The sequence below is a fragment of the Anomaloglossus baeobatrachus genome, chromosome 4 (assembly GCF_048569485.1).
Source record: "Anomaloglossus baeobatrachus isolate aAnoBae1 chromosome 4, aAnoBae1.hap1, whole genome shotgun sequence".
NCBI classification, from domain to species: domain Eukaryota; kingdom Metazoa; phylum Chordata; class Amphibia; order Anura; family Aromobatidae; genus Anomaloglossus; species Anomaloglossus baeobatrachus.
Genome location: NC_134356.1, coordinates 429,526,695 through 429,540,355, shown reverse-complemented (window position 1 = coordinate 429,540,355; position 13,661 = coordinate 429,526,695). Strand labels below are relative to the sequence as shown.

The 13,661-nt window shown below is 46.9% G+C and overlaps 1 protein-coding gene across 1 annotated transcript in view; it reads right to left on the bottom strand.

The window, feature by feature from the left end:
• SHANK3 (SH3 and multiple ankyrin repeat domains 3) overlaps positions 1-13,661 on the bottom strand; it is a 617,492-nt gene that overhangs the window by 471,479 nt on the left and 132,352 nt on the right. The window contains 1 exon segment of the mRNA XM_075345440.1: positions 8,565-9,158. Within this exon segment, the coding sequence (XP_075201555.1) occupies positions 8,565-9,158 (594 nt within the window).

Sequence of the window (13,661 nt, the reverse complement as noted above, 5' to 3'; positions counted from 1 at the left end):
GGTGAGTGCAATACCATGTCCATGGTGGGTTATGTATATACATGTGATAGGTAAATAGACCTGGTTGCCGCTGGTTGGTGGGGTGTCTCTGTTGAGCCCATCAACATGGACATGTGAGTTATACCCCATTGGGGGAATTAATATTGTGGTCATTGCCATTTTTGCTGTGTTCTCCAGGCACTCCCTGCCACCAGCAGTGTCATTAGCACCATTAGTACTATTATGATGGATTGACACCACCATTGTATGCCCTCTTTATGTGCCTATTCCTATGTCATACACTTGCACTAATAAATTTATATTTTAAATGCATTGGATGTTTGATCGCTTTTTTCTTTGGTTGCAGAGGAAAGAAGTGACCAAGCAGTTTATGGAGGAAAGAAGTGACAGTAGGTACTGTTTAAGAAGTGAGTAACAGAAAAGACTGCAGAGGAATGAAATGACAGTGGAGACTGATAAAGGTTACAGTAGAGACTGACAAGGAAGGAACTGACGGGAAATTTTGGAGAAAGAAGTAAAAATAGGAGGAATGGACAAAGGAAGTAACATGAAGTCTGGAAAAAATAGCTGACAAGCAAGGTATATTTAGGAAGTAAAGATAGGGAGGATGCAGAAGCCAACAAAGAGAGTGTGTGTAGAAATGAAGAGTCAGGGAGTCTGCAAATGAAAGGAAAGGTGCAGGAAGCTATGGGAGGAAAGAAGTGACGAGAAGCTAAGGAGGAAGTTGACAAGTAAACTGCATGGATGAAGAAAGTGACAGGGAGTCTGGTGAAGAAGAAAGTCACTGGAGGCTCTGGATGTAGGTGGAGATGTGCAGAGGAAGGAAGTGAGAGAGGAGACTGGAGTGGCAAGAGTTTACAAGATACAGGGAGAAGAACGAAGGGACAAAAAGTCTGTATGAAAGAAAGACTGCAGAGAGAAAAGGACATGAAAGACAGTAGAAAGAAAAGGACAGGAAAGACAGCAGGGAGAAAAGGACAGGAAAGACAGTAGAAAGAAAAGGACAGGAAAGACAGCAGGGAGAAAAGGACATGAAAGACAGTAGAAAGAAAAGGACAGGAAAGACAGCAGGGAGAAAAGGACATGAAAGACAGTAGGAAGAAAAGGACAGGAAAGACAGCAGGGAGAAAAGGACAGGAAGACAGCAGGGAGAAAAGGACAAGAAAGATAGGAGGGAGAAAAGGAGAGGAAATAAAGCAGGGAGAAAAGGAGAGGAAAGACAGCAGGAAGAAAAGGACAGGAAAGACAGTAGGAAGAAAAGGACAGGAAAGACAGCAGGGAGAAAAGGACAGGAAAGAAAGTAAGAAGAAAGGGACAGGAAAAACAACAGGTAGAAAAGGACAGGAAGACAGCAGGGAGAAAGGGAGAGGAAAGAGAGCAGGGAGAAAAAGACAGGAAAGACAGCAGGGAGAAAGGGACAGGAAAGATAGGGAGAAAAGGACAGGAAAGACAGCAGGGAGAAAGGAACAGAAAAGATAGCAGGGAGAAAAGGACAGGAAAGACAGCAGGGAGAAAAGGACATGAAAGATAGTAGGGAGAAAAGGACAGGAAAGATAGCAGGGGAAAACATTACAGGAAAGATAGCAGGGAGAAAAGGACAGGAAAGACTGCAGGGAGAAAAGGACAGGAAAGACAGCAGGGAGAAAAGGACAGGAAAGACAGCAGGAAGAAAAGGACAGGAAAGACAGCAGGGAGAAAAGGACAGGAAAGACAACAGGAAGAAAAGGACAGGAAACACTGCAGAGAGAAAAGACAGGAAAGACAGCAGGGAGAAAAGGATAGGAAAGACAACAGGGAGAAAAGGACAGGAAAGACTGCAGAGAGAAAAGACAGGAAAGATAGCAGGGAGAAAAGGGCAGGAAAGACAGCAGGGAGAAAAGGACAGGAAAGACAGCAGGGAGAAAAGGACAGGAAAGACAGCAGGGAGAAAAGGACAGGAAAGACAACAGGAAGAAAAGGACAGGAAAGACTGCAGAGAGAAAAGACAGGAAAGACAACAGGGAGAAAAGGACAGGAAAGACAACAGGAAGAAAAGGACAGGAAAGACTGCAGAGAGAAAAGACAGGAAAGATAGCAGGGAGAAAAGGACAGGAAAGACAGCAGGGAGAAAAGGACAGGAAAGACAGCAGGAAGGAAGTGACCAGAGTGTGTGCTGAAGTAGGGAGTGACAAGGCAGCTGTGTCGACAAAGGATAGATAATAAAATGTGGGGACAGGAATGAAGAGTGTGGTAAATGTAAACTTGCTCTGGGCTGAGTACACGGTGAAGTGAGGTCAAGGAAACATTATGGAGCAGTTGGGGATGTGACTATAAGCACAGAGTACAGCAGTATTTAGCTCCTAATTAAAGGAACACTCCTGTGATTTTTTTCTTGTTTATATCCCCCTCTAGTAGCAGAGAGTATATTGTAATACTCCCCAGTCGCCGTCTTCTGCTGTTTCCACTCCTTCTCTGACATCATATGACCGCTTTGTGATCTGATGAAACACACATGCTCTCTTTCATCAAAGTTTTTACACCAGAATGATGTCATAAAAAGCTTTGAAAAATACGCAAGATTCTTAAAAAAGGCTGTGAATTTTGCAACTTTCAGTATTTTCACACTATTCTTGCCAAGCTCCACCAAGGTGGGCAGAGCAGAGTTCAGACGGGGGCATGGCAACCCCCTCTCATCAAATAAATGATGAGTGGTGGCGTTCCTTACACTACAAATCTTACTCTAGTTCCTGAATGAAGTAATATTTGTGGTGAGGCGCACTCGGAGGTGCACACCACTTCATGTCTTGCCTGGTTAATTAAAAAGTGTGTACACCACCTTGCCCAACTCATCAAGACTGGGTGCAAAACGCCGGTCTTGATGAATCAGGCCACAGTGTCTGGGTGGAGCAGAGGTCACTTGCTCAATGTAAGGATGCAATCAGAAACCCAAATAAATTAGTCAGAAATCGGACCGTAATGCTTGGACTAGCAGCATATCTCCCAACCCAAGAGTGACAGCTGCATAGAAATATATAAAGCTGTCACGCTCAGGTCGGGAGAGCCATGACCACTTGGAGCATTGCGGTCTGACTTCTGACCAATTTATACAATAGTCTCTACGTCTATGACACAGAGAACCATGCTAGATACTCTCATAGACTTACACCTATGACACTGGGTGATTTGACAGGTCACAAATCCGGTGAGTATTGCAATACACTCTCTGAGCACGCATTACTATTTGCTAACAGAGGAAATATAAAAAACACCGGAGTGCTTCTTTAACAAAACCTCAGGCAATATCAGATTTACAAGTTATGTTCATTGTATTTCCCTCTTTATTGTAATGATAGAATTCAATAGAGATTGAGAGCGTAATCTAACTATCATTTCATGACATGTTATGGAGGAGTAGCAGGCTCTACATCACACGGCTGCTCTCCATTGAAATGAATGGGTTATGGAAAGCTACAAGTGAAATTGATGAGCATTATGGAAAGAATGCAGAGTCTGTAGATGCCATTCAGTTCCATAGAAAGTGATCACACATGGAAGGCTGTGCTCACATCTGTCAGATCGCTGAGGGGAGAGAATTGAATACTTATTACACCATCAAAACCCAAAGTGCAATATAGTGCACCAAACAATGTCAAATAATACAAAACCTAAGGGGTAAGGTATGTACCAGCTGAGGGCTAGGAGCAATACACTTTTTTATTTTAGATTGAAAGTATTAGGGCACTAGTTTTAATGGAGCAGCAGTACTGATACCAAGTATACACAGGGGTATATGCAATACCACACCAATCATTGGCATACATGGGGCATTAGAGGGCCTCAAAAGAAGAGAATTGACGCTAACATCTTCAGAAGGATGATTTGTCAGCGCGCCCTATGTGGGTGATTTGAGCTCCCTGTCATAGTTTAAAGGGAACCTCTCACCAGATTTGGCGACTATAAGCTGCGGCCACCGCCACTAAGCTCTTATATACAGCATTCCAGAATGCTGTATATATGAGACAAGGCTGCTGTGTAGAACATAACAAACACTTTTATATACTAACCTAGGGGGTAGTGCGGTAACGTCGCACAGGAGAAACTGGTAAGCTAGGTGACCTCAAAAGGATGTTTAGACCATTGCCCAACCAGAGTATTGTAAGCCCTATGTTAAAATTTAGGACCATAGATTTATTACACCCCACAAAAATTGGTGGGATCCATGCAACATAGATGGAGGTTTTGCATCATAGAAGGAATGGTGATTTTGGCCCCCTCAGAAGGACGCTTGTGTGTTCGCCCTGTGTTTATTGGCGGCTCTTCCTTGACATGAATTTTGGTTATGGAAGCCCCAAGTGAAGTCAACAGGGTCTTTCAGAACCGGATTGTGGCCTAAGTTATTATTATGTATGCGATATAGGGAAAGTGTATTAAACTACTTACCAATCACGGTCTTCCCCATTCTCTTCTGACCCACGTGACCGCTCCTCAGCGGTGCGGTCACAATGTCTGGCGCTGCTTCTTTTCCATGTAAGTGTATGTGGAGAACCGACATAAGGCCCTACAGGCTTACACTGAGAGAGCGACTTCTCCACAAACCCCAGTGTTAGCCTATTAGACTGTTTTCAGGTCACGTGACCCAGAAAAAGACCAGAGCAATGCTAGAAACCGGGGAAGACGACAGTCAGTGAACATTTTAATACATTTCCACTATATCATACTCATTATTAAGGGGGTTTAGGAAAAAAAAATATTGAATCTTCATCAAAGACAGAAGCCACAATGTAGATGTGAACAGAGCAGGCCTGACGACCACAGGTAACGGGATAAGTTATAAAACACTACATAGAAAGAAACCGTCTACAAAATGACAGAATACCGTGAAGCCCAGTATATGAGGCTATACAATACACAAAGAGGCTACGCATAGGAAGGCACCCACGGCGTGCTATCCCATAGGAAATGGGCCATATTACACATCCGTTCTCCACCGGGAGCACAAATCGGGGAGATCAGGTCTTCCAGAACCACTGTAACAACTACTACTGTACACACAAAAGCAGCTTAGCCCCCATGATCCACCACTCTATTCCCACTACTGTCATGGCTCCATTCTGTCCGATTTAGAGGTTGGCCAACACTTTTTATTGATGGCCTATCTTATTCATGTGAATAGGGGGTGGTTCTACAGCACCCAGCAGCAGCACCCTGCGGCAGCTCCCTGCGGCAGCTACTATAGAGATTACAGAGCTCCTGAATTCTGGCAGTATCCGAGAACTTCCAGCTGGCACTGGTGATATACAGTATGATTGCCGGGGGTGCCGGGTGTCGCACCCCCACTGATCATATACAGTGTTAATGGCCTATTCTAAGGATAGGCCATCAAAAAAAAGTAGTGGCCAAGTCCATAAAGGGAAAATGTCAGCACATTTTTACATTTGGAAGTAGAGGTATGACGGCCTCGTCCTCCAGTAACAATGCTCTTATTTCTGTAGATCTGATGCGAGAGTCATGAGGAATCCAGTGTACCTGCCATGTGCAAACCAGGCTGGAAGTGCGCTGGGGCGCCACTGTACTTGTGCATTTCTCATCACACATTGGATCTCATTTTTGATAGGCGGAGAATACAGCCATACCACTAGGTCTATAAGTAAAAGCAAGCTGATAGGTTCCCATTGATTGACCCTAGTGGTCAGAATAGTGGGTCAGCTGTGCTGTTCTGCCCAGTGAATTAATGGAAGCCTGACAGACCCATCATGAGTAGGGTTGAGCGGACCCGGATCCGCAAAATCCGGATCCGCACTGCTTGAGTGCCCGGTCCGAGTCCGACCAGTACCCGGGATTTGGGGTGCACGATCCGGATTTTTCTTTTTTTTTTTCCTCTCTCTCTTCTCTCTCTCTCTCGTCCCGGATCCGGCTCCCCATTGATTTACATGGCCGCGGGTTCTGGATCGGATCCAGACTTCAGCGGCGACCCGATCCAGATCCACTGGAGCCGGATTATGGCCGATCCGCTCAACTCTAATCATGAGTCAATGAGATCCATTAGGATATGCTGCAAAAGGGATACATCTCAGCATCTCAGTCAAGGATCTTGGAAAATCAGACCTTCTGGGAGCAGTGACCAGAGCCTTACATGGGATGGACGGTCCCACTGAGTAACATTCACATCTCATATTGTGGATCATGCAGTAGAAATTTCAATTTTAGACAGACTGGCTACCTATAGTATCCTCACATAGAAACACTGCCGCCTACAGTGTTGTACTGCTGCTGCCACTGCTGTCCATGGTACTATAGTGTAGCACTGCCATCTACAGTATCACATTAGAGCAGTCGGTGATGGTATGGTACAACGCTGTCCTGCCATGCACTGCCATCTACACACACATCACTGTGAAGCTTTTCCACCTTACACTGTACGTTCTGCCATCCACAGCAATCATAGCAATGTACCTGCAGTGCCAGGCCAAAGCCCTCACTAGCACCTGCATGTCTATAGCACCACTGCAAATCACAGCGGCGTCTAGTTCATGCCATCCTGATATTAGTAGTCAGCTGCAAGCATTACAGTAAATCAGCCAGATCTACAGCAGAATACTGTCGCCCTCTCCAGCAAAGCGATGCAGCAATTTACTGCAAGAGCCAAGGCTGAGCACTGCCTCTATCACAATGGATGGCACAATGTCCACACTGCTAGCGGGTTACAGCCTTTACTACTCCATCACACGCCATGGTGTGTGTGTGCCATGTGGGGGTGCCACCTGATAGTGATTATGACTATAAAGTGAATGTATGGGTATTGGCCTGGCACACACATCTACTGCACTATGTTGGCACAGCTCTCCAATCCACTATTGAACTTCACCAGCTGCTGCCAACTCTGCACTTGTCATTCCCTGAGGACAGGCACTGCAAACTCCCAGCACCCACCGTACTGAGCACCCAGCACCCACCGTACTGAGCACCCAGCACCCACCGTACTGAGCACCCACCACCCACCGTACTGAGCACCCACCACCCACCGTACTGAGCACCCAGCACCCACCGTACTGAGCACCCAGCACCCACCGTACTGAGCACCCAGCACCCACCGTACTGAGCACCCAGCACCCACCGTACTGAGCACCCAGCACCCACCGTACTGAGCACCCAACACCCACCGTACTGAGCACCCAACACCCACCGTACTGAGCACCCAGCACCCACCGTACTGAGCACCCAACACCCACCGTACTGAGCACCCAACACCCACCGTACTGAGCACCCAGCACCCACCGTACTGAACACCCAGCACCCACCGTACTGAACACCCAGCACCCACCGTACTGAGCACCCAGCACCCAACGTACTGAGCACCCACCACCCACCGTACTGAGCACCCACCACCCACCGTACTGAGCACCCAACACCCACCGTACTGAGCACCCAGCACCCACCGTACTGAGCACCCAGCACCCACCGTACTGAGCACCCAGCACCCACCGTACTGAGCACCCAGCACCCACCGTACTGAGCACCCAGCACCCACCGTACTGAGCACCCAGCACCCACCGTACTGAGCACCCAGCACCCACCGTACTGAGCACCCAACACCCACTGTACTGAGAACCCACCATCCACTGTACTCAGCACCCACCATCCACTGTACTCAGCACCCACCATCCACTGTACTCAGCACCCACCATCCACTGTACTCAGCACCCACCATCCACTGTACTCCATCACCCACACCCACTGTACTCAGCACCCATCACCCACTGTCCTCCATCACCAAGTGTAAGCATTCATCACCCACTGTATCTATATATAATGTATCCATGTACACCTATAAATATTCATAAAAATTATTAGACAGTATACTGAGGCTAATACACAATCCATGGATGGATGGATGGATGGATGGATGGATCCGCTGACAGACCCCAGATCACAGGTGTATGTACAGTATATGGCACACAGTACAGATCCAGCACAGATGCAGTCGCCCAGGGTGCACAGATGTACAGACAACCCCAGATTAGGTGCAGCACACACATATACACACACATATAGAGAGTATACATACACAAACATGTAGAGTATTCACAGAAATGTATATAGAGCACACTCACCCACATATAGACACACATACATGCAGCTACACACACACACTCCTACACACACAGCAAGATACACACACATAGACATACACACATACATGCAGATACACACAGATATATATATATATATATATACACACACGCATAAATGTACACTCACACACATACATGCACACACACACACACACACACGTACACACAGATGCACACACAGATGCAAACACATATATACACTACTGCACACATACATGCAGATTCACACACACACACACACACACATGTATATATATATATATATATATATATATATATATATATACACACTCCTGCACACATACATGCAGATTCACACACACACACACACACACGTATATATATATATATACACACTCCTGCACACATACATGCAGATTCACACACACACATGTATATATATATACACACTCCTGCACACATACATGCAGATGGCCGGCATGCCGGGCTCACCGTTTGCTGCAGGTCCGGGATGCCGATCCTGATGATCACCGCGTTCCCCGATGTCTCTTCCATCCGCCGGCCGGGTGGGTCTCTGTCTGAGCCAGGGGGGTCTCTGCCTCTGTCTCTCCCCGGGGGGTCTCGGGCAGCGTGCTGTGCCGAGTCTGTGCTGGGATCTCTGTCACTTGGAGGGGAGTTGCTGGCCGGGCTGTCTCCGGTGGTGTCTGGATTCGGGGTGCCTCTGCCGCCACTTGGGGGGTCAATGTCAATGGAGGAGCGGAATTTGTGCGTGCCGGCGGCTCCGTGCTCTCCGTTCTCGGTGTCCCCGATGCCGGGCTCCTCTCCGCTGTCTGAGTCTGGGGAGTCTCTGATGATGTCGGGGTGTCGGTCCCTGGTGATGGGGCTTCTCCCTCTCTGGGGGGACTGTCCCACTGGCTCCGGGGTCTTTGGGTCTCCCCCGGGAGAGGAGCGGAGAGTGCGGGGAGCCCCGAGATCCCTCGGGGGCCCCTTGGGGGGGCTGGGTGAGGGGGGTCCGGTCCGCTCCGGGAGCTCAGGAACCGGAGACACAACATGAGCAGGAGAGGGGGAGGAGCGGAGAGACTGCATCTAATAGAGAGAGGGGGAGAGAGGGGGTGAGAGACAGCACACACTGCATGTAATACAGGGGAGAGCTGCAGGAAGCAGGGGCGCCATGCCTGAGGGAGAGCATGGAGGCGGCATAGCAGCCCTACTGTGATATCATGGGGACACTGCAGCGGCTAATCACAACGGCACACGGGCACCGAGCACTCAGCCACCGAGCACACGGCACCCGGGCACTCAGCCACCGAGCACACGGCACCCGGGCACTCAGCCACCGAGCACACGGCACCCGGGCACTCAGCCACCGAGCACACGGCACCCGGGCACTCAGCCACCGAGCACACGGCACCCGGGCACAGCGCCGACACCAGCCACAGGACCATGGCCAGTCAGAAAGGGCGGGAGGGAGAAGTCTGCACCTCATGGAGGAGACCAGTGACTGGCATCATACACTGCAATGCCAAGCCTGGAGTATGGCAGCAGATATATGTGTGTGTGTGTGTGTGTATAAATATATATTACATGCATATATATCACCCTCTCCATAGATATATACACACACTAGGAGAGCGCAACCAGGGCTGGAGCATTGGCAGCGGGGGTGTGTGATACTGAGGAGGCTATGTGACCTGTATATATAGTATGTATGTATAAAATATATATATATATATATATATATATATATATATATACATAATTACCTGCAGTGTGTGATATATATACACACAGGTCACATATCTGCTGCCATGCTCCAACCTGGGCATTGCAGTGTATGATGCCAGTCACACTGGTCTCCATGAGGTGCAGACTTCTCCCCTGTTTTGCAGGTAGATACAGTATATACACACACTAGGAGAGGGCAATGCCAGGGCTGAGCATGGCAGCGGGTGTGTGATACAGAGGGGGAGATATAGGAGACTGTAGTGACAGCTATGGCACACAGTGATACTTGGGCTGAAGCGTGCCAGCAGGTGTATATAGGACAGAGGTGGATATAATCTCCTCAACATTGAAATTGCAACACCAAGAAGGAAAAGTGGTGGAGTGCTGGAGATCACAGGGTAGATATGGCACTGATATGCAAATGATGAAAAAATGAAAACTAAGGGTATATGCCCACGATCAGGACCTGGTGCATCCTGGATGTGGCAGGTCCTGACCTGCGGGGCCACAAGTTTCGTCCGCAGGAGCCTGCAAAAGAATTTACATGCTGTGGCTCGGGAAGCCGCACCGCAGGTCAATTTTCGCTACGAGAACAAAAAGCACAGTGGATGGGATTTCTAGAAACTGTTTGTACTGTACAACACAGCGTTTTAAATGCAGCGAAAACGCATCCAAAACGCCGTGAACCCTGATCGTGGGCACGCAGCCTAAAACATCACAATTTATTCAGTATCAAGTATGGTCTACAAAAGAGTCTCAAGACTAGGACCGCTGTGATGTTAACTCCTGAAGGCCTGTCCATGGTGTGGCCCACATGGTCTCATGACCAATCTCTGGCTATCATTGCATCCAAGACAAAAATGACACTCATCATAGATGATAGATCTCTATTCCTGTCATGTTTTGCACCATAATACCCTTTTGGAGCGTAGCGTGAGGTCCTACCCCTGGAATTATCGTATGGTTTGGCATAATGTACTTAGTCTCTCAAGTTTTCATTCCAGGTACACAAATACCTCAGCACTTATTTTATTCATTTATATAGCCCCATTAATTCCATAGCGCTCTACAGACATCATCACTGTCCCCATTGGCACTCACAAGCTAAAGTCCCTATCATATCTTTGGAATGTTGGAGGAAACCCACGCAAACAAAGAGAACATACAGCTCTGGGAAAAATTAAGAGGCCACTGCACAGTGTTCTAAAAATCAGCTTCTCTACATGTCTGACAGCCATTCCATTCCAGTGTCGGTTAAATTCCAGAGTCCACCTCATTCTACTGAATGTGCTTCTTATTAGGTGATCACCTGAACCAAATCTTATTTAACGAGGGAAAGTATAAAAAAAACCACTGCTGTGGTCTTCACAATCCTCTTGCAATAGGACAAGCTGGATGGCAAAACAAGTGCTAGTTATATCCCAAAAGTGATAAGAATGAGAATATAACTTTTAACCATGCCAAAGGCGTTGAAAAGTCTTGAGTGAGGAAAAGAAGGGCTCAATTTTGGCTTTACTAGCAGATGGATACAGAGAGCATCATGTTGCCTCCATCCTTAAAATTTCTAAGCAGTCAATTACAACAAGGTCAAGGAGCAGACATTGGGGACAACAAAGCTACAGACCGGCAGAGGGTGAAAGCGACTCTTCACTGACCGGGATGATAGTCATCTTATTCAAATGTCACTCAGCAACCGCAGGATGACATCAAGTGACCTACAAAAGGAATAGCAAATGGCAGCTGGGGTGAAGTGCACTGCAAGAACAGTTCGTAACAGGCTCCTAGAGGCAGGGCTCAAGTCATGTAAAGCTAGAAAAAGCCTTTCATTAATGAGAAGCAAAGGAGAGCCAGGCTGAAGTTTGCCAAAGACCATAAGGATTGGACCATAGAGGACTGGAGTAAGGTAATCTTCTCTGATGAGTCTATTTTTCAGCTTTTCCCAACACCGGTCGTCTAATGGTAGACGGAGACCTGGAGAGGCATACAAGCCACAGTGTCTTGAGCCCACTGTGAAATTTGGTGGAGGATCGGTGGAAAACTGTCAATTTTCCAGTGGTCTCTTAAATGTTTGCCAGAGCTGTACATACTCCATGTAGATGTTGCCCTTGGTAAGATTTATACCTAGGATGCAAGCGCTGCAAGATTGCAGTGCTAACCACTGACCCACTTTGCTGTCCTACAATGATTTGGTGGCGGAACCAGTGGTACAGCCATTTCCACATTTTTTCAACACAACTCCAGACGACACTTTTTGTGTTATTGTCAGCAGCTTGCATAGCATAAACATGCTACCGTGGCCTGCAGCTTTTCCAGATTTGTCTCCCATTGAGGACATCTGGGACATCATTGGTCGTCAATTGCAAAAGCAGCTGTGTGCCCAAGTGCATTCAATGTAGCAGAGAACAATCCTCAGATAACCATTAACCCCTTCACGACCGACCAATTTTGTGCTTTCCGTTTTCTTCCTTGCCATTCTTCCTCTGAGAGAAGTAACTTTTTATTTTTCAGTCAATATGGTCATGTGAGGGCTCGTTTTTTGCGGAACGAGCTGTACTTTTAAATGAAACCATAAGTTTTACCATATAGTGTACTGGAAAACGGCAAAAAAAATCGAAATGTGGAAAAATTGCAGAAAAAGTGCGATTGCACTATTGTTTTTGGGATATTTTATTCACTGTGCTCACTATATGGTAAAACTGATGTGTCAGTGTGATGCCTGAGGTCGGTGCGAGTTTGTAGACACCAAACATGTATAAGTTTACTTTTATCTAAGGGGTTAAAATAAATCAGAAGTTTGTCCGAAAAAAGTGGCCTACGTTTTGCGCCATTTCCGCGACCCCTAGCGTTCTCATTTTTCGGGATCTATAGATCTGTGACTGCTTACTTTTTGCATCTCGAGCTGACGTTTTTAACTGTACCATTTTTGCGAAGGATCTACGTTTTGATCGCCTATTGATGCATTTAGAGCAAAATTTGTGGCAACCAAAAAACGTAATTTTAGCTTTTCGAATGTTTTTGCAGCTACGCCGTTTACAGATCAGATTAATTCATTTTATACTTTCATAGATTGTGCATTTCTGAACATGATGATACCAAATGTGTTTATATTTTATATTTTTTTTTAACCCTTTAATTTTCAATGGGGCGAAATGGGGGTGATTGGAACTTTTAGGTTTTTTTTGTTTTTTTTTTATTTTAAACTTTTTTTTATTTTACTAGGTACCCTAGGGGACTATAATGATCAGCAGTCTGATTGCTCATTCTTTTCTCCCAATCAGAGGAGCATCACTCAGACTGGGAGAAACGATCATCTCTTGTAACAAGCAGCATTCGGCTGTTTCTTACAGGACCGGAGTCATCACATGACCCTGTGCTACCATGACAACCACCGGATCCACGTGATCATGTCACGTGACTTCCGGTATCGGATCTACTGCTATCACCGGATCTACTGCTATCACCGTTAATATAGAGCTGTCACATCTTGCCAGCGCCATTTAAGGGGTTAAAAGGCATGGGCGGATAGCGATTCCGCTCATGCCTAGCAGGCACACATCAGCTGTATAAATCAGCTGACATGTGCGCGGATCACCGCCTGCAGCCTGCAGAAGCCAGTGGGGATTAACACTATGACCGCTAGGATGTAACTTTACTGTCTGTGGTCATTAAAGGGTTAAAAGGGTTGTCCACTGCTTGGACAACTCCTTTCACTCCCATGTTTGCACCTATTAAAATAAAATACTCACACTCATCTCCACTGGCGGCACTATTCCACCGGCGTCGACACTCGCTCTCCCGGGGCTCACGTGAGGTTATGACGTTATGCGAGCTCCGCGTTCTATCACCACCGGCTTTTCTCTCCCT